Here is an 18865-nt window from a genome sequence, read left to right on the forward strand (position 1 = left end):
TCCACCCATTTTTGAATGGTAGACTTTTTTCCTGACGTCATTCTAAACATAATGCAAAAACTGTAAATCTCTAGGTGCTGTATTTAAAAATCTATTTATTCGGGTGTTTTTAGTGCTAAATGCCCTGGTCTATTAATCATGAGTAACGATTTAATAATGAAAAGAAAAAATGTGGAGTGTTTATGTGCGGCTTACTTTAGAGTAGAGGTTCGATCAGAAAAAAGGAAAATAAAAAGATACGGCTATACTGGATCAAATATTTACATCAACAAAGAACTTTGGAAGATAGTTCCCCGATACTAAATAGGTAGAGGTGTTGTCGGTTGATGAAAGCACCGCTTATTTCAAGAACTTGCTAAGAATATCTCCGCAAAACTTTAAAATTTTGTTAAATAAAATTGGACGTAACATTCAAAAATAGGATACAAACTTAAGAAAAGCCATCTCTGCCAAGGAAAGGTTGGTTATCACTTTCCGCTTCCTGGTAACCAGTGATTCCTATCCCAGTCTACAATATCTGTTCAAGGTATCCAAACAGAAAATATCAGAAATAGTTCCAGAAGTAGCTATGCAGTGCTTTAAGACTTATCCTCAAAATTCTTCGATTCTCTAGGTCTGTCCTTGTCACTAAGAAAAGCAATGCTTTTGAATGTATACCATTCTGATTTGTACACTTCCTTAGCCCAATACAAATAAAGAATCATTAATAAGAATCCTCTTAAACTTTATATGTTATATATTTTATTTTCTATACAAAAATTCTTTACATCTCCCTGTTCCAACTGTTTCCTTGCCTTTGGCTTTTTCCCTTCTGTAAGAGCCTAATAAATTTAATATTTTTTGTTTTCCTTGTACACCCTCAACATCAAAAACTCTTCCAATTTCTTCTTAAGAATCAGCTGTTTTTTTTTTGTTATAATGAAATTTATTCTTTGGATCCCATAGATTAGGATGCTTACTATATTCCTGGATTAATAGTATAACATCTTCCCTGGAGATAATTCCATAATATTTTCTATCCGTCTACTTATTTAAACCGAAAACCAATTCTACGATTTACTCCACACAACCTGAGCAGATACGCACAACGAACGATAAATAAATGTTCGCCAGTAGACCACCGCGTCCTCACTGGTAAAAATTTGCGACGCAAATTCTTGCGACGAACCATTAGTTCAAAACGCACGTTACCATTACCAATGCGGACGCGCCATTATGTGTAAAATATATAAACAAATAAAGATATTAATCCTGATCACGGAGTAGTAGCCACTTCATAAAAATTATGTTTCCAAAACAAATTAACCTTATCAGCACAGGTTTTAATGTTAATTACTTTAGTTAAAAAAAGTTACTTTCACTCACAATTATAATTAAATAAATTCGCTGATTTCACAAATAATGTTCACACAAATTTTTTCCTAATGCATTAAAAACAAACTGCAGATTTTTATGCATCTACAGATATGAATTTCAGCCAATAATTCGGTGTTTTTCTCAACTAAAAACCACAAAAAATATGTAAACAACAAAAATGTGTATCTGTAAATGACAATACAATTGACAATGACAATTTAAAGGGTTTCAAAGTATTAAGTTATGTTGATTTATTTTCTTGTCCTGTGAGTGTGCACATTTTTCAAGCCATCAACACAAGTAAATGCAGTTTACCTACTGTTACTATTCTAATATTTTTTTTATGAAAACCAGTTAGTGACTTACTATTATGTTATTATTCACAAGTTTTAGGCACTGATACTTTCTGGTTTATGGTAATAAGTGGTCTAAATATGGTCTAATATCTTCTTGTACACATTGGGGGTACTAGTACATCATCTAGTAAGGGGGGGGGGGGTGGAAACAATTAAATGAGTTTTGTTAAAATCATATAATGCTAAAAAGGAAATTATCATGGGTTGAGGCAAAAGAGGATTGTATTTTTTCCAGTATACATACCTTGTTTGTTCTCCTGGTTTGATGAAGTGCCTTTATGAATGTTATGTTTTACATCTTCAATATCTATTTTGGAGTCTAATTGATTTGTTTCAAATAAATATAAATTGGCATCACATTCATTTTGTTGATATTGTGTAACATTAGTGTGTATGTCAATTAAATCATTACTACCATCTAAACAGTGTTTTATATCGTGTTGCTGATCATGAAGATCAAGTAATTCTTCTTTAATTTCAATTTTAACTGCAGTGTCTACACCATTTCTTTCAATTTTGACCTTTTCTTCTTGCTTTACTTCCATTTTTTTTTACTTTTAGATAATTTAACGAATTGTGAGGTTAAATGGTTAAATGTTAAGCTTTTTTTTATTTCTCTATGATGTTAAGTAAACAAATAAATCAAATTGTCAATTGACAAGGATGTACAGTTCGAGCGAGTCTCGTAAATTGCACGACTTCGAGCCACGCTTCACGCAACCGTATTTGCGTACTTGTGTTTCGAGTTGCGTGGTCGTGCGGAGTTTAATTTACCAAATTTAAATAATATAATCGTTTCTACTGATTCATATTAAAGTTTTTAATTATTGTTAAAGTTTTTAACATTGTATTTTAATATGTTTTGAGTTGTGTGGTCGTGCTCTGGTCGAGTGGAGTTATAATTTACCAAATTTAAATATACCTAATCGTTTCTACTGATTCATAAAATGTATACTATAATATAATATATTAAAGTTTTTAAATATTATTAAAGTTTTTAACATTGTATTTTAATATACTTTGTTTTATTAATAATAATATTACCTAAGTATTGCACCTTGTTCAAAAAAGTTCAAGATAAATACTGCGGTTTTTCCATATGAAAATGCAAAGCAAAATAATACAATTTGCAGAGTTTGTAAATGCTTGTTTTTTGATAAAATAATACAAATTGTATGTAGGTAGGTAGAGTAGCAAAGCGTTGAGTAGTTATAGCAAAAGTAGCTACGCCATCTGAGACACGATAAGGATGAAATTAGTTTTATATTTTCTTTTCTCATGGAGCATGCATGATGGAGAGTTTTTTTAAATACGTAACAAAGCATGTTGTTTTGTTATCTATGTTGCAAATATGTTTTTTTTAATTACAAAATATGTTGTTTTCAATACCAAGTACCTACCTAATTGTTGTTATTATTTACTGAGCATTTAGAATTTTGACTAATATTTTGACTCGATTTCATAATAAAGTTAAAGTGTGTGTTACCTTAAAAAAATGCAATTGTTACAGTTAAAGAAAACTTTAAATTTAAAGTCCACTTTAACTTTATTAATATAAAATCGAGCGTCTTTATTTATACGTCCATGCACCGGAGGGACCGCAGACGTTCGGATACAATTAGCGTCTCTTTGCAAAGACAATGACGTCGACTTTCCAAAGTAACAAGACACTTACTCAACATACCCACTACACATGACACTAATACTCATGTTGTGACTGGCCGAATGACATAAAGTCCATGCCAATATAAACAAAAAAAAATTATAAACTTTGTAAAATAGCATTTCAAAAAAAGTACTGTAAGTATGCTGTATTTTTTATTTTTTCTCAAAAAATAAAACAATTTTATTTTAAAATATATATTTTATATTGACACATAAAAAAATAAATTATTTTTGAATCAAAACTTTTGCAGCCATCATATCGGCTTCTTCTGAGGACAGCTTTTGAAATTTTGACCTTTTCTTTCCCTTTTTAATTTTTTTCGTTGGAAAAAATTTCCTCTGAGGGATAATTTTTTTATTGGAGGGTATTCTGGATGTGGATGGAAAACCCAAATTGATATCTTTTTGATTTCTTATAGCATCTATGGTGGGTTTTATCGGGACTACAATTTTTTGTACAGCCTTTAATTCTTCGAAAGAAACTAAACACTTAGTACAACGATTCATTTTCTACTTACAACAAAAAGAACACTGAAAATAAAACAAAAGTTTAACCACACTTAAAAGTTTTAGAACTTCACACCACAGAATCAAGTTACTCAAATTTTCAAACACCTCACCTGACACAGTGTCTCAAGTACGATTGCGCGAATTCGTGCAATTTACGAGACGCGCCCGGTCTGTAGATCTAAGTTTGTCAATTGTCATGCCATAGCACCTCATAGTACGTAACCACAGCCACCTAAAGATTAACTAGACTTGAAATGAGAAAATTGGCAACGTTGGAGGTAGTCCCATAGTAGACCATTTTTACTGTTAAATTAAAGACAGCTGATGTTTCATTTCGGTTCTGAGATGATCCACCATCCCCATACGTCCGTTTCGGTCTCTCCAGACCTCTTCAGTTGGGCTACATGAACACCTCATCTACTCATCTGAATCGAAACGAAACCAAGCTGCCTATTTCAGCAGAGTTATAAAAGTAATTCGCGTATCGGACGCTGTAGCGACATCTATTAAAGAATAAATAAGAAGTCCTAGATGTAAAGAATAAATCTGAAACCTCTCGTGGAACCACTTTCTGGTAACATCCCTAATCTCTAATCTTCAGGGCTATGTAGCCCTGAAAAAAACCCAAGCCCAAGAGTAAAAGACTATACTGGCTGAGCTTGATTAGAAAAGATGGAAACATATTTAATAATCTCGAAAACGAAGATGATGTCCCTCCCACAGAAGTTAGAAAAAACAAATATAAGCCCAAGCCTCCTCCAATATTCATAGATAAGGTAGAAGATATCAATCCATTAACCAATCTATTAACAAAATTATGTCAAAAAATCAGTCATTGAAATTATGTCAAAATCAGTCAATTATGTCAAAATAATTGAAATCCCTTGGGAGAAAAACAAATAAAACTACAACCTAATACAGGAGAAGTGTATAGTAAAATCACAAAAGCACTACAAGAGAAGAAAACAGAATTTCATACATACAAACCAAAACAGGACAAAAGTTTTAGAGTGGTATTAAAGAACCTCCATCCTCCACCATTCAACAAACATTGAGGATATTAAAAACAACGTAGAAGACCTCGGCCATGAAGTTGTCCAGATATGGAATGTGAAACAAAACAAGACAAAAAAACACATTACCAATGTTCTTCGTCGACTTAAGGCCGCGTCCCACCATCAAATAATTTGATCAAACTGGTTTGAGCAAACTGAAGGCCGCGTCTCACCATCAAATAATTTGATCAAACAGTTTGAGCAAACTCCGGAAGTACGTCAAAGTGACGTCACAATTGCAGTTTTTTTGAAATTCTAAAAATCTGTGCCCTTTCTATCAGTCTAGTTTGATCAAATTTTTTGTATTGAGTTGTCTAACTTGTTTGTACTTTATTTAAAATTAAAATTTTTCATTATTATCCACAATGAACACTCAGGATGTGACGTCACTAACTGTCACTTTCAGTTTGCTCAAACCAGTTTGATCAAATTATTTGATGGTGGGATGCGCCCTTGAAAGTGACAGTTAGTGACGTCACATCCTGAGTGTTCATTGTGGATAATAATGAAAAATTTTAATTTTAAATAAAGTACAAACAAGTTAGACAACTCAATACAAAAAATTTGATCAACCTATACTGATAGTGAGAGCACAGATTTTTAGAATTTCAAAAAACTGCAATTGTGACGTCACTTTGACGTACTTCCGGAGTTTGCTCAAACTGTTTGATCAAATTATTTGATGGTGAGACGCGGCCTTTAAAGGTCAAAGAATATAACAAAAATATATACAACACCAAACTGTTCATGAATACAAGCGTAATATTCAAACCGCCAATCTCTAGAAGAACAATACCACAATGTATGCGATGTCAAAGATACGGACATACAAAAAACTTCTGTCAAAGAGAATACAGATGCGTCAAATGTACAGAATCTCACCAAACAGATGAATGTCGTAAACTGTCTGGAAAACCATCCAGTAAACTATAGAGGACACATAATACACAAAGAATTACAACAAAAGTTATACCCCACACTGCGGCAGAAAAACACAGTGACCACAACTAATAGTGCACGCGCAGTAATTGCAGATAATACATATGCACAAGTTGTTACCATGCAAAACGTAACAAATAACCCTAACGGAGCAACCAATATCCAACAATCACAATCAAATGATCTCACGGAACTAAAAAATATGATGAGAGATCTAATAACCCAAATGGGAACGATCATGAATCTAATCACAACGCTTGTTTGCCAACTCCAAGTGGAACGCCAATGGTCTGAGTCTACATGCTCATGAAGCTTACATCATCGGCAATAAAATCGATGTATTTCTAGTCGTAGAAACACATTTTACCAATAAAATCTATCTCAAAATACCTAAACATAACAACCCGATTATACCAATTCCATAACAACAAATATTTGGCTCAGAAATTAAAATCTGATTTTCTGCCTATAGAAATATTTTTCCAAAATGATCTCGTCTAAAGGCCGCGTCCCACCATCAAATAATTTGATCAAACTGGTTTGAGCAAACTGAAAGTGACAAGAAAGTGACAGTTAGTGACGTCACATCCTGAGTGTTCATTGTGGATAATAATGAAAAATTTTAATTTTAAATAAGGTACAAACAAGTTAGACAACTCAATACAAAAAATTTGATCAAACTAGACTGATAGTGAGAGCACAGATTTTTAGAATTTCAAAAAAACTGCAATTGTGACGTCACTTTGACGTACTTCCTCAAGTACGTCAAGTTTGCTCAAACTGTTTGATCAAATTATTTGATGGTGAGACTCGGCCTTGAGAGATCATTTTGGAAAGAATAAGGCAGAAAATCAAATTTTAATTTCTGAGCCAAATCAATCCAAGTGGAAAACCTACTACGGTTGTTCATAAACAAAGTAAAAGCATGGCCTGTAAATAATTCGGCAGAAGCTGCAAAAAGATCCTCCTCACTCACACCTCTTGAAACACGAAGACATTCCACCCTATCCAAAAATGAAATAACTTGGTCATAGTGACCTTCACCAGAAAACGAAGCTCCCCACTTATGTACCTGAACAGTCTTGGGATGTAACAAAGAATTAGCTGCTTGAACAGAAGAAACAGGAGTGGCAGGTGGAGGATTTACGCGAGAATCGAGTTCACATTCTAAACTGAGAATCCTAATGGACATAGAGCGCTTGTAGATTTGTTGCTCCTCATGTGAGCAACATAATAAGTGGACACGACCAGAGATATGAGCAAGACGTGAAATGTACCCAGAATACATGCTATCATGGACAGTCCCTCTAAAATTAGATATCTTTTGAATAAGATCCTCTATCGCCTCGTTTATTCCCTGTTGTTGTTCCAGAAAAGGAATAGCTGTAACTGAAATTTGACGGAAACTCCTATTTCCTTGTTCTTGTTTAAGAGCACCATGCAATACACCGCGTTTTCTACCACATTTATCAGATTCTTCAACCTCTATTTCCCTTATCCTCAACTCATAATCCAATTCCTTAACTAAAAATGCTCTGGCTTAAAGGCACATATGGTGAGAGGAAAGATTTAGTAACAATAATCCAAATCCAACAACGACAAACTAAACCCAACAACGACAAACCAACGACCTCACAAACCAACGACCTGACAAACCAACGACCTGATAAACCAACGATCTGCTAAACTAACGACCCGATAAACCAACGACCTGCTAAACCAACGACCTGATAAACGGACAAACCAAAAATAACCCAGATATATTTGGGTACAGATATTTAAAATAATTTAAGTTAGTGTTTTAGTGACAATGTATAAAAAAATTGAAATCTTTTTAAATTATATATAGATATAGTATGCAATAATTTAGCAAAACAGTAAATTAGTAGCAGTATAGTAAACAGTATTTAATAGCAGTATAGTGTGGCTGCACCTAAATCAAAACCAGTAATGTACCTAGACATCAATAAAATAAATCATTCAAAATTTTTCGATAAATTTTATCTTTTCATCAAAAATGAATATCCACTTTCAATTTCGTTGCAAAACGAAAATACAGCCGCATCATATTCTAGTCCAATCAGAGAGTGCAGCAAGCATCTTTTCACTTTGTATCACATTTATTTAAAATAGTCTGAGGGTTGTAGAACCATCTTGTGAGGTTGTTGTGCACAATAGACCATCTGGGGTTACTTCCTTACGGTATTACATATGTTTCATTTGGATCTGTTCCTTCTGAACAGATCACTCAGGTAATACACTCAGGTTTACCACTTGAGATCAAGCACGAAATTGTCAACCAATACTGTAATCCTTATTAATATTATAATTTTGTTCAGGTACATACTTAGTGATACCGTTGTTGCGGTTAAAAGATCTTTTTCTCAAAGTTCTTGTATAATTCATAATGAATATCAAATTTTGATAAGATGTATAACAAGTTGTATAGCTATTAGGCCTATTTAACATTTAAATAGTAACGGAAATAGTAAATACTACATTTTATTTTGATTGGGCTATTCGCGGTGTGCAAGTACTTGGAAGGGAAACGAGAAACGACCGTGCGCGAGTCGCGGAGAAATATTGCAACTATCTTAAATAATTCATATTGTCAATTGAAATTGTCAAATTGACGTATATTTCATACCTTCTGTCATTGAAGCAGAAAAATTATATATTGCTCCACAATACTGATATGATATGCAATTATTATATAAAGGTAAATTTAATTAATTGTATTTTGCTTGCAGTACTGCATTTTAATAACTAATTTTATTTACTACATACAATTGTTTATGTTTGCATAACATAACCTGCATCTTATTTTTTCTTCTTATTATTTTTTTGGACTATGGCCTTGACAATTATCCAGCAACGAGGACTAATATAATTGGCCAATATAATTAAAAGTGCGAATAAAGGTACAGAGCGTAGAAATAGAGGTCGCTTTGCCGAACTTGCACGGTCCCAATTGGGCTAAGTTCAAGGTTTCTGTCAGGTGCGAAATAGATAATTAATTTTGAGGCTGGTCTTCATTGATTGCTTGAAGTAAAAGCATGGTATTTTAAGTAAACCGATCAGCCTTCGATCAAAATGTGCATAATATTATTACAAATTATATTTTGGATTATTCTGAAGATTACAACAGTTTGTGGAACATCGTATGGACTTAGTTTTCCTATTCCTTGTTGGAGATAATAGAATCTAGTTTCTGTGAAAGCCTTTTTTCTTCTGTTTTTTTTTGTACGAAGAAAAAACCACGTGTTGCTATCGCACAGATCTTCCAGAATTTGGTATAGAGGCTGTGAATTATATGTATTTTAAATATTAGTTGGAGACCTTTGTCCTCTGAAGTCGGATATTTATTCCGATTTGATGTTTGCCGAAATGCAGTAATGAGGTTGTTGGATGCAACTTTTTCTATTGGTTGTTTGTAAGAATTTTGATGGCGTGAAGACGTTCAAGTCTAGTGAAATTATTTACATCATTAGATACTTTCGCGTAGAAAAGACTATTCTTTTGTTTTTTTTTATTTGAGAGACACTTCAATATCTCACTAGTCAATCTGTTCCTAAGATAGATAATATTTTATTACTTCATTAAAGTAATATCAAAATTATTATTCAACAGTTTTATTTTAAAATAATGTAAAGAGCTCTTAGGGAATTTAGGTACTTTAGTTGAAACCTCTTCGAGGTGACTTTTTATCAAGAATGTTTTTCTCTCTCATTCCAAACATTGTAAGGATCAAGTATATTGATGTTTATAATAAGTAATATTTGTTTTGGTAATAAAGTTATATGTATTTACTATTTAATTTATAATTCTCACATATTTTTGCTGGCGCCCTGTAATTAGATATTCCTAAAATCTACTTTGAATAAATCATTTTAGGTCAGACTAAAATGATTCCTTCTTATGTTTTCTAACCCACCCAAGAGGAGTCTCTAATCTCTATGGTCTGACTTTTATTTGTTTCTGTTTTTGTATCGAACCGTCTATAATGTTCTAAGGTCCTACTAAGAAATAAGAAAAGTCAATTACCTTAAATCTACGACTTCCGAAGTCTCAGCAAACACACGAACTGGTTGACGTCCTCTGCGATGGCGATGAGACACCACCTCTAGTATCCGCCACTGTCTTACTGCTCCCGGGTCCCAGCTAATCCGCCATTTAGTGTTCCAAGTCTACACTCTAGACGACAACTTCGGACATAGTTAGTACGGTATTACGCGAATTCGTATTTTTTTCCGCAGATCACTAGTACTGTAGTTCCGATCGCACCCCTTTCCTCAAGGAATTAATCCGTAACAAGAAAAAAAATTACCCTTCGTTCGCTTACACACACGCCGAGCAAAACAAAACATTCCAATCGTCTTTTATTTTGACCGTTCTTCGCAGCGCACTCCCCAAAGAACAAAATAACACTGCCATAAAATCCTCGAATCTGTTTTTCTCTCGTCTCTTAGAAGTTTCAACACCCAACAAACGAAATCATAAATCCCTTTTACTATCCTCCAAAATGCACCTGCTCCTATCGCGTGTCATAAAACATTTCCATTCTCAGCCGCCGACGAAAAACACCTCATTTTACACGGAAAGAATTTGTTACCGCGACCAACAATACAGGCACCCGGCTGACGGCCGTAAAACCAGGGACGTTACATCACTCCCCTCCACATAAAAAGATTGCCCCAAGGGCAATCCTTTTCAATCCTCTATACGATATCTAAGGGGTTTTCGCCTCTCTCGCTGAGGCCGGCCTCCTCTTGATATCCCAGGTTCCTCCACGGTTGCTTCGTTAATTATGTCTAGGATTTCCTCGTCACCCGAACTTTCCCCTACTTCTGCCGCTACCATCTGCTCTTCTTCACTGCTGGTGTCCGCAAGCTGCTGCAAGTCCCGCAGTTCTTCACTGAGACCGGAGTCATCTGTCCAGAACTCACTCTCGCCAATTCCATCGGAGGTTGGAGTGTATCGCTGTGGAGGCCTTCTCGTTCTTGGGGCTATCACTCTCGATTCGTCCGGAACGTCTCCAATATCTGCCGTACCCCCTAAGTCATCGTCGTCAACCTCTGGCTCTCTTGCATAACCCCATACAATCTCTCCTTCCTCGTCGCTTCCCTCGTCGTCGGTCATCCTGGGTCTCTCCTCTACTCCATCTTCTATTATTCGCGGAAGGGATAACGTAGGTTTTGCTTGGTTGCCGATTTGTTCTTCCGATACGTCTGGATCTTCCCAGGCTTTATAATATTTTAGCCGATCTATGTGGTAAGTTTGGGTCTTACCGTCGCCCTTATCTACCACGTAGTTCACAGCCCCGCGTTTTTCTATGATTTTGTATGGCCCACTCCATGGTTTGAAAAACTTCTTACTGACTCCGCTGGGCACGATCGGATTTTGAATATATACATAATCACCCTCCTTTAAATTTCTCTCGTGCCTTCCCCGATTCATTCTCTCGGCATTAGTTTGTTCTAGTTTCCGCGCTTGTTCTGCTGCTAATATATAAGCCTCGTCCAGTCGCCTTCGCAGTTCCGCTGGGTAGCTTAACTCTCCTCGGTCATCTATTCTCGGTCCCACGTCACAGTCAAAAGGAATATGTACTTCCCTCCCAAAGGTTAACCAATTTGGGATGAACCCCGTAGCATTATGTTTCGCACTCCGGTAAGCCATTAGCGCCAGTCCTATATGTTCGTCCCAGTCCCGTGCCTTACTGTTCACATAATGCTTCACCATTCCAATAAGTGTTCGGTGCAATCGCTCCACCCGTCCATTTACTTGGGGCCGATACGCCGTGGTTTGAATCTTCTTGATTCCCAATAGTCTACAAACTTCTTTCATTAGCTCCGAAACAAAATTTGTCCCTTGATCCGTCAGTAACCGCTCCGGCGCTCCATGCCGAAGGACGACCTCGTTCACAAAAACACGCGCCACAGTTTCGGCCGATAAGTCTTTTATGGGTATCGCCTCAGCATATCGCGTAAAGTGGTTTACGTACGTCAAGAGATATTGATTACCTCTCTGCGTTTGTGGCAAAGGACCCACTATATCCATTCCTACCATTTCGAGAGGTCTAGACGTATGGTATGGTTCACAAATGGGCACCCTATTTACACTTTTCGTCCGTCCACATTCTCTACAGTCCTCAACATGCTTTCTTACGTCCTTTTGCATGGTTTCCCAGTAAAACTGCGACTCCGCCCGCTGAAGTGACCGCTGTACCCCACAATGTCCCGCACTCGGTTCATCATGTGTCCGCTTCAACACCCGATTTCTCATTTTTACGGGTACTACGACTCGCCACCTACCGCCCGTCACTTTGTATAGTACGCCGTCCAAATCCTTTCGATATTCCTCGCTACCACTGTTGACATAGCGCTGGCACTCGTTATCGGACTCTTGAGTTCTTTTGATCCACTCCCGATCTATTGAGTAATCTTCATCGCGCCTAACATTTGCTACGGCTCTACTTAAAGCGTCCGCGTTTACGTGTCTCTTTCCCGGCTTATACACTACCTCATACTCGTACTCGGCCAGTTTCATTTGCCATCTCGCTAGTCTAGACGACGGATCTTTCACCTGCAACGTCCAACGTAACGGCGCATGATCGGTGATTACGCTAAACCTCCGCCCGTATAAGTAGCACCTAAACTGACCGATTCCCCAAACCATCGCTAAAAGTTCCTTCTCCGTTACCGAGTAGTTTCTTTCCGCCGTGTTGAGTTGCCTTGAAGCGTAGGCTATCGGATGCTCTTCTCCTCCAAGTCGCTGTGACAAAACCGCACCTAAAGCTAGTCCCGACGCATCAGTCGCTAGGATGAAGGGCAGTTCAAAATCTGGATAGCGCAATACGGGGTGTTTCGACAAACTCTCTCTTAGTCGGTCGAACGCTTCCACTCTAGTTGGGGTCCACTCAAACGTAGTTTCCACTCTTATTAGTTCCGTTAGCGGCTTAGCTATTTCCGCATACCCTTTTATGAACCGCCGATAATATCCCGTCAACCCCAGAAAGGCGCGTACTTCTCGCACCGTCTTCGGCCGCGGATATGTGCGTATTGCTACAACCTTCTGTGGGTCAGGTTTTACACCTGCGCTGGTGACTAAATGACCCAAATATATCAGTTCACTCATCATGAACTGACATTTCTTAAGATTCGCTTTAACACCTACTTCACGTAGCCGCTGTAAAACATTTCGCAACCGCCTATTGTGTTCCGTCTCATCCGCTGCAAAGATCACTACGTCGTCCAAGTAAACATAGCACTCCGTCCCCTTTATTCCCATTAGTACCGCGTCAATGAATCTCTGGAACGTCGCTGGTGCTCCTGACAGTCCAAACGCCATCCGGTTATATTCATAGTGTCCATCAATCGTATTGAACCCAGTCTTCTCTCGGTCCTCTGGTCTGATCTCAATCTGATGGTACCCGCTGGCTAGATCAATGGTCGTGTACCACTGGCATTTTCCCAACCGATCCAATGTTTCATTTATGTTGGGAAGGGGATAGGTGTCCGCCCTTGTCACCGCGTTCAACCCCCTAAAATCAGTACAAAACCTGTACTTTGCCTCCTCCCCCTCCAGAGCCTTTTTCTTTACCAACACCACTGGCGCTGCCCATGGTGAAGTCGACGGTGCAATTATACCCTTGTCCAGAAGATCCTGTATTTGCCGTCTCATCTCGTCCTGCAAGCGGAAAGGCACTCTATAAGCCGGTTTAGCTATCGGGGCAGCATCCCCCGTGATGATCTTATGTTGCACCTGATTAGTACATGAGAATTCCCCCTCCGTCTCTGCATCCATCACATCGCGGTATTCAAGCAATATCTCCCCTATATTTTTTTCCTGCCCAACTGACAAGTGGGCCAACTTCTCGTGAATTTCCTCTGTGAAGTCGGACCCTTGAGATTCAACTCTCACCTGTCTCACCATCTTGGTATTATCTCGAGTGATTATTGCCGTCTTTCCTACGACTCTTCCCGAACTTAGCTCCACGGGTTCCTGGTTACAATTTATGAACTTCACCCATACATTATCTCCCATTCGCGTTGCCATCACTCGGTTCACTCTAACACCTGATGGTAGGTGTCCAAACTGCTCGACAATTATTTCCTCTGGTTGGTTCGGTCCTCTAATTTTGGCTTTTAGTATGGTTTCGCTCCAGACTGGCAGGTGGGCCCTACTTTTTAGTACCACTTCAGCTGGCTCCCAATTTTTCTGACAGACTCCGCCGCAAATTGCTCTTATTCGCCGATCCTTTGGTGCCCGCTGAATCTCGCCATCTATTACTTTAAAATACTCTCCTTCATCCATATGATCTCCCTGAATCTGAGTCCTCTGCAAACACACAAATTCGTCTTCCTTGCTCCTTCCATTTTCCTTTGTTTCTTTGAAATATTCCCGTACAAACTCGACATGTTTCTTCTGGTTCTCTCTATGCTCTTCACTTTGGTGCGAAATAATGGGGATATTGTCCTCCTCTGCCTCAAGTAACTTAAAACGATTCTTCAATTCTATTCCACCACGTATCCCACTTTCATCAGCTGTACGCTTTATCGTCTTCTTTCGTTCCCTATTCGTTTTGCTTTTGCTCGCTGTACACTGCCGTGCATTTTGTTCCATCACTCCTTTGATTACTTCCCAATATTTATCCCGCATTACATATTCTGTCAACGCTTGCCTCTCACAGCATCTCTTGTCGGGTTGCAAGACCTCTCGAATCCTTTCTGCTAACTTAATCTTTCCCTTAAGGTTAAAATGGAATCCCTGCTTGGTATAATCGCTTCTCCTTGTGCCGCTGTATATATCGACCAGGTCTACATTCATATGTATCTGCATCACCATTAACAAGTCCAAATTATGTTGACGGATGTCTTCTACAACAGTAGAACCTGACACTACGTCGAATCGTTTTGGTAGATTACAGAGAATAATCTTAGGTTTTTCTGTCTTCACAAATAACCTCGCTCTTGCATCATTTGCTTGCTCTTGTTGTTTCCGCCGAATGTCGTTGGTGCCCGTTAACAAAACGAGGCAATCATTAGTTCCAAGTGTACTCGTCCGTTGCTGTACCCCATTAATAATATCTACAGTACCATGACCTGGCCAAACCATTTCCTCGATTTTCCATTCATCTCCAATCCATCGCTGAAGAAGTGGTTTCAGGAAGCGTCCATGACTATCCGCTGCGATCACTAATGTTCGTCGAGCAGAAGTTTCCTTACGGTTAACCCCCCTACCGTCATTTCCTAGCTTTTTCATTGTTGTCTCCACATGATACTCCTTGATTTCGTTTCGCTGTAAATCAAATGTTACTTTTCTCCTTTTACCTCCCAGTATCTCGTGAGTGACTTTCCGTATAACAGGTATCATGGCCTCCTTCGTCCGCAATTCATTTCTATTAACGTCGATCACCAGTCCAAGTCGTTTCATCAGATCGAGTCCCAATATACCTTCAGCTCCACAGTCCACATCGACTGTGGCCATACCTCATGTATGGCTGCGGTATCACCGATGGTTACGTTTAGCTTCTGCTTACCCTGGATGCGCTGACATACCCCTGTCACCCCCGTAATGGTCTCGCTTCGGCCGGTGATAACTGGTACACCCTCCACAGCTTCTCGCAGTAAGGTTACATCGGCTCCCGTATCCACTAAAACTTTTCTATTAGCCCCTTGAAAATCGGCGGTAATTATCAAGGATGTTACTCCCCCTGCGGTTACGGTCGCTTTCCCAATATATCCCCCTCCAGTTTTCTGGGCCATCTCCAAGCTAGGGGAACCTGGAGGGCCACCTAGTTTGGGGAAACGCTACGGCTTTCAGCCCGTCTTCCGGCTAGGCTCGCATAATCTTCCACCCCCCTGTCTGACTTATCTGATTCCCATGGCCGTTGTCGCCGCGAAAATGGGCTCCTCCTCGCGGATGTTCCAGTATTTTGGCACTGTCTCCACACGTGACCGCCATATCCACAATTATCGCATATGGTCTGTGGACATGTGTTTATAAAGTGCCCCGGTCGCCCACACTGAAAGCATTCTTCGTTGCTCGCCCTTTTCCCCACCCGTGTTCCTTCTTCCGGTTTCCAACGTGACTCTCCACTCTTCTGGTTGCCCAGATGTATCGTGCACTCCCGTGTCCAGTGACCAACCTGTCCACACCTCCTACATGGGGTGTACGGTACTCTGCGCAGTGATCTCTGCCGCTCTCCTTGCACTTCTCCAGCCGGATTCGCCCTATCATGCCATTTACTCCCGCCCGCTACTATAGCATCTGCGCGGTTCATCTTTACAAATCCTTCCTTCTTCTCACCTTCGATCCGCCGAATTCCTCTTCGCTCGCTGCTATTGCCTACTACCGTCGCAAAGCTCTCCTCAGAACCGCTGCTGTTTGCTTCTTCTTCCTCTAGTTCCTTCCTCACCTTCCTTACTCTTTTCCGGTCACCTTCCTCTCCTATGTCCTTCAACATATCCAATACCACCGTCAGGGTATTTACTCCCTTCCTAGCCTTCACCACACGTCGTACCTCGCTATTTAAACCCTCCACGAATACTCCCAAGATCATCTCCTCTCGAATCTCATTCGCTACTTGCTTTTCCTCTTCTCCGATAATTTTCCCCCTCCTTCCGTCGGATGTTCATTAGTTTCGCCATTTCCTCCACTCTGTCTTTTTTCACCCCAAACCGCTGCAATAGCAACCCTTTTATCTCCTTCCATGTCCATCCCTCTTGCTTCTGACTCGTCGCATTTCGCAAAAATTCTGCCGACTCGCCAATCATTCTTCGTCTCACCAAATCAGCTGTGTTCTGCTCAGTCCACCCATTAATTTGCTGCAACATCTCTACTCTCTCAACAAACTCCTCTACACTCATCTCTCCTTCGCTACCACACCATTCTTTCACCTCTCTGGTACCTATCATTTCCACCCTCCTATTTCCGGCCATTCTCAGTTCTTCCATTTCCTTCCTCAAATAGTTCAGTTCGTTTTGTGCGACCCTCTGTCTCTCATCTTGTAACTTGCATACTTCCTCTCTCGCCTTTTCTAACTCTTGTTTCAACCTATCTACCTCGTCACCAACTTCCGCCATGGTTTTTAGAGACAAAACAAAACCCCAGTCTTACACCCGTCGGCACCGTGCCTTTTGCTTGGTTCTCGTCACACCTATACCCCGAGTAGACAGCCCAATGTCCACGACAACTAATAACTAATCTATCCCACCGCTGCCACCATTGTATCGAACCGTCTATGATGTTCTAAGGTCCTACTAAGAAATAAGAAAAGTCAATTACCTTAAATCTACGACTTCCGAAGTCTCAGCAAACACACGAACTGGTTGACGTCCTCTGCGATGGCGATGAGACACCACCTCTAGTATCCGCCACTGTCTTACTGCTCCCGGGTCCCAGCTAATCCGCCATTTAGTGTTCCAAGTCTACACTCTAGACGACAACTTCGGACATAGTTAGTACGGTATTACGCGAATTCGTATTTTTTTTCCGCAGATCACTAGTACTGTAGTTCCGATCGCACCCCTTTCCTCAAGGAATTAATCCGTAACAAGAAAAAAAATTACCCTTCGTTCGCTTACACACACGCCGAGCAAAACAAAACATTCCAATCGTCTTTTATTTTGACCGTTCTTCGCAGCGCACTCCCCAAAGAACAAAATAACACTGCCATAAAATCCTCGAATCTGTTTTTCTCTCGTCTCTTAGAAGTTTCAACACCCAACAAACGAAATCATAAATCCCTTTTACTATCCTCCAAAATGCACCTGCTCCTATCGCGTGTCATAAAACATTTCCATTCTCAGCCGCCGACGAAAAACACCTCATTTTACACGGAAAGAATTTGTTACCGCGACCAACAATACAGGCACCCGGCTGACGGCCGTAAAACCAGGGACGTTACAGTTGTCTTTAAGTTAACTATAGCTGTTACAGAGAAAGCGTCTTTCTTGGTAACACCGTCCAATACCTCAATCAACGGTGATACCAACTAATTGTTTTGGTCTAATATATTCAATTAATATTTTTTTCCCCACTGTAAACTGCATTGTCGACAGGAGTCTACTATTCTAGTACGTCAGGTTCGTTAGTTAGTTTGTTTATATATTGTTATTGTTTGTTTATTTTATATTTAATTAAATTTGGTTGTACATACTTTATTATCCTACCTTTCTAGTAACTATACTCGTATAAAGTATTAGATACCTAAGTGCAGCAGTATTTATTTAATATTTCCCTGGCACCTTCCACCGTTCCTCTTAATATTTTCTCTGTCAGTAGTTCTCTTTCTTTTCATTCGTTCTTATTTTAATTTATTTTCTTTAATATCTAAGTTCTTCAGTAGATACCGTCTTTCGGGCGTGCAAATTAGCCTGATCTTATCCTGAGTCCCACTTTTAAAGTCTCTTGCATATTCAGCTAGTCTAGCTCTATCATACTTCAATAAATAATTAAAACAATCCATTACAATCCCACAAAAATGTGTTACACTATCAGACAAACCATCCAGGTAATACAGCTTATGGAGAACAGCAGTTATAATTCGTAGCAGTATAAAGCATTATGAATTAGAAAGTTATCAAAAAGAATACCTACAAGCAACCAGTGTAGTGTTACGCGATTGACTCTACTATTTTATTTATTTATATCTTTAGGCACTAAGTTTAATTTAAATAAAGGAAGACTTACTTACATTATTTTATTTACATCACTTATTTATTTTAATAATTACAAATAACACCAACTAACACATCTAATTTATTTACAACTCAAATTTATGATTTAATTAACTAAACATAATAACTTCGATAACTAATATATACATTTCATTAAATCCGAATCGAGTACAATTATATTACGCGTCGCGGCTCGTTTATTGACTGACTGGCCTGTGATCGGATTCCTGTTCTTAAATACTCTGGCAGCGGTCGCCTCGAATCGCCGTGGAAGATCTGGCCTTTACTCGTAACGCGGAGAAAT

The 18865-nt window shown here is 38.9% G+C and overlaps 2 protein-coding genes across 2 annotated transcripts in view; both read right to left on the reverse strand.

Annotated features, from left to right (window-relative positions):
- The window catches only part of LOC114328561 (zinc finger protein 664-like), a 70917-nt gene extending 68573 nt beyond the window's left edge, over positions 1–2344 (reverse strand). Inside the window, exon 1 of the mRNA XM_050655586.1 lies at positions 1957–2344. Coding sequence (XP_050511543.1) covers positions 1957–2257 — 301 coding nt within the window. The 5' untranslated portion in view covers positions 2258–2344. The remainder of the gene's footprint in view (positions 1–1956) is intronic.
- Positions 2345–15674: 13330 nt separating this feature from the next.
- Positions 15675–16442, reverse strand: LOC126888631 (DNA-binding protein HEXBP-like). Its single transcript, XM_050656987.1, has one exon. It carries the CDS (start codon positions 16440–16442, stop codon positions 15675–15677), a length of 768 nt encoding a protein of 255 aa, XP_050512944.1.
- Positions 16443–18865: the final 2423 nt, after the last annotated feature.

Source organism: Diabrotica virgifera, chromosome 7 (assembly GCF_917563875.1).
Source record: "Diabrotica virgifera virgifera chromosome 7, PGI_DIABVI_V3a".
Lineage (NCBI taxonomy): Eukaryota > Metazoa > Arthropoda > Insecta > Coleoptera > Chrysomelidae > Diabrotica > Diabrotica virgifera.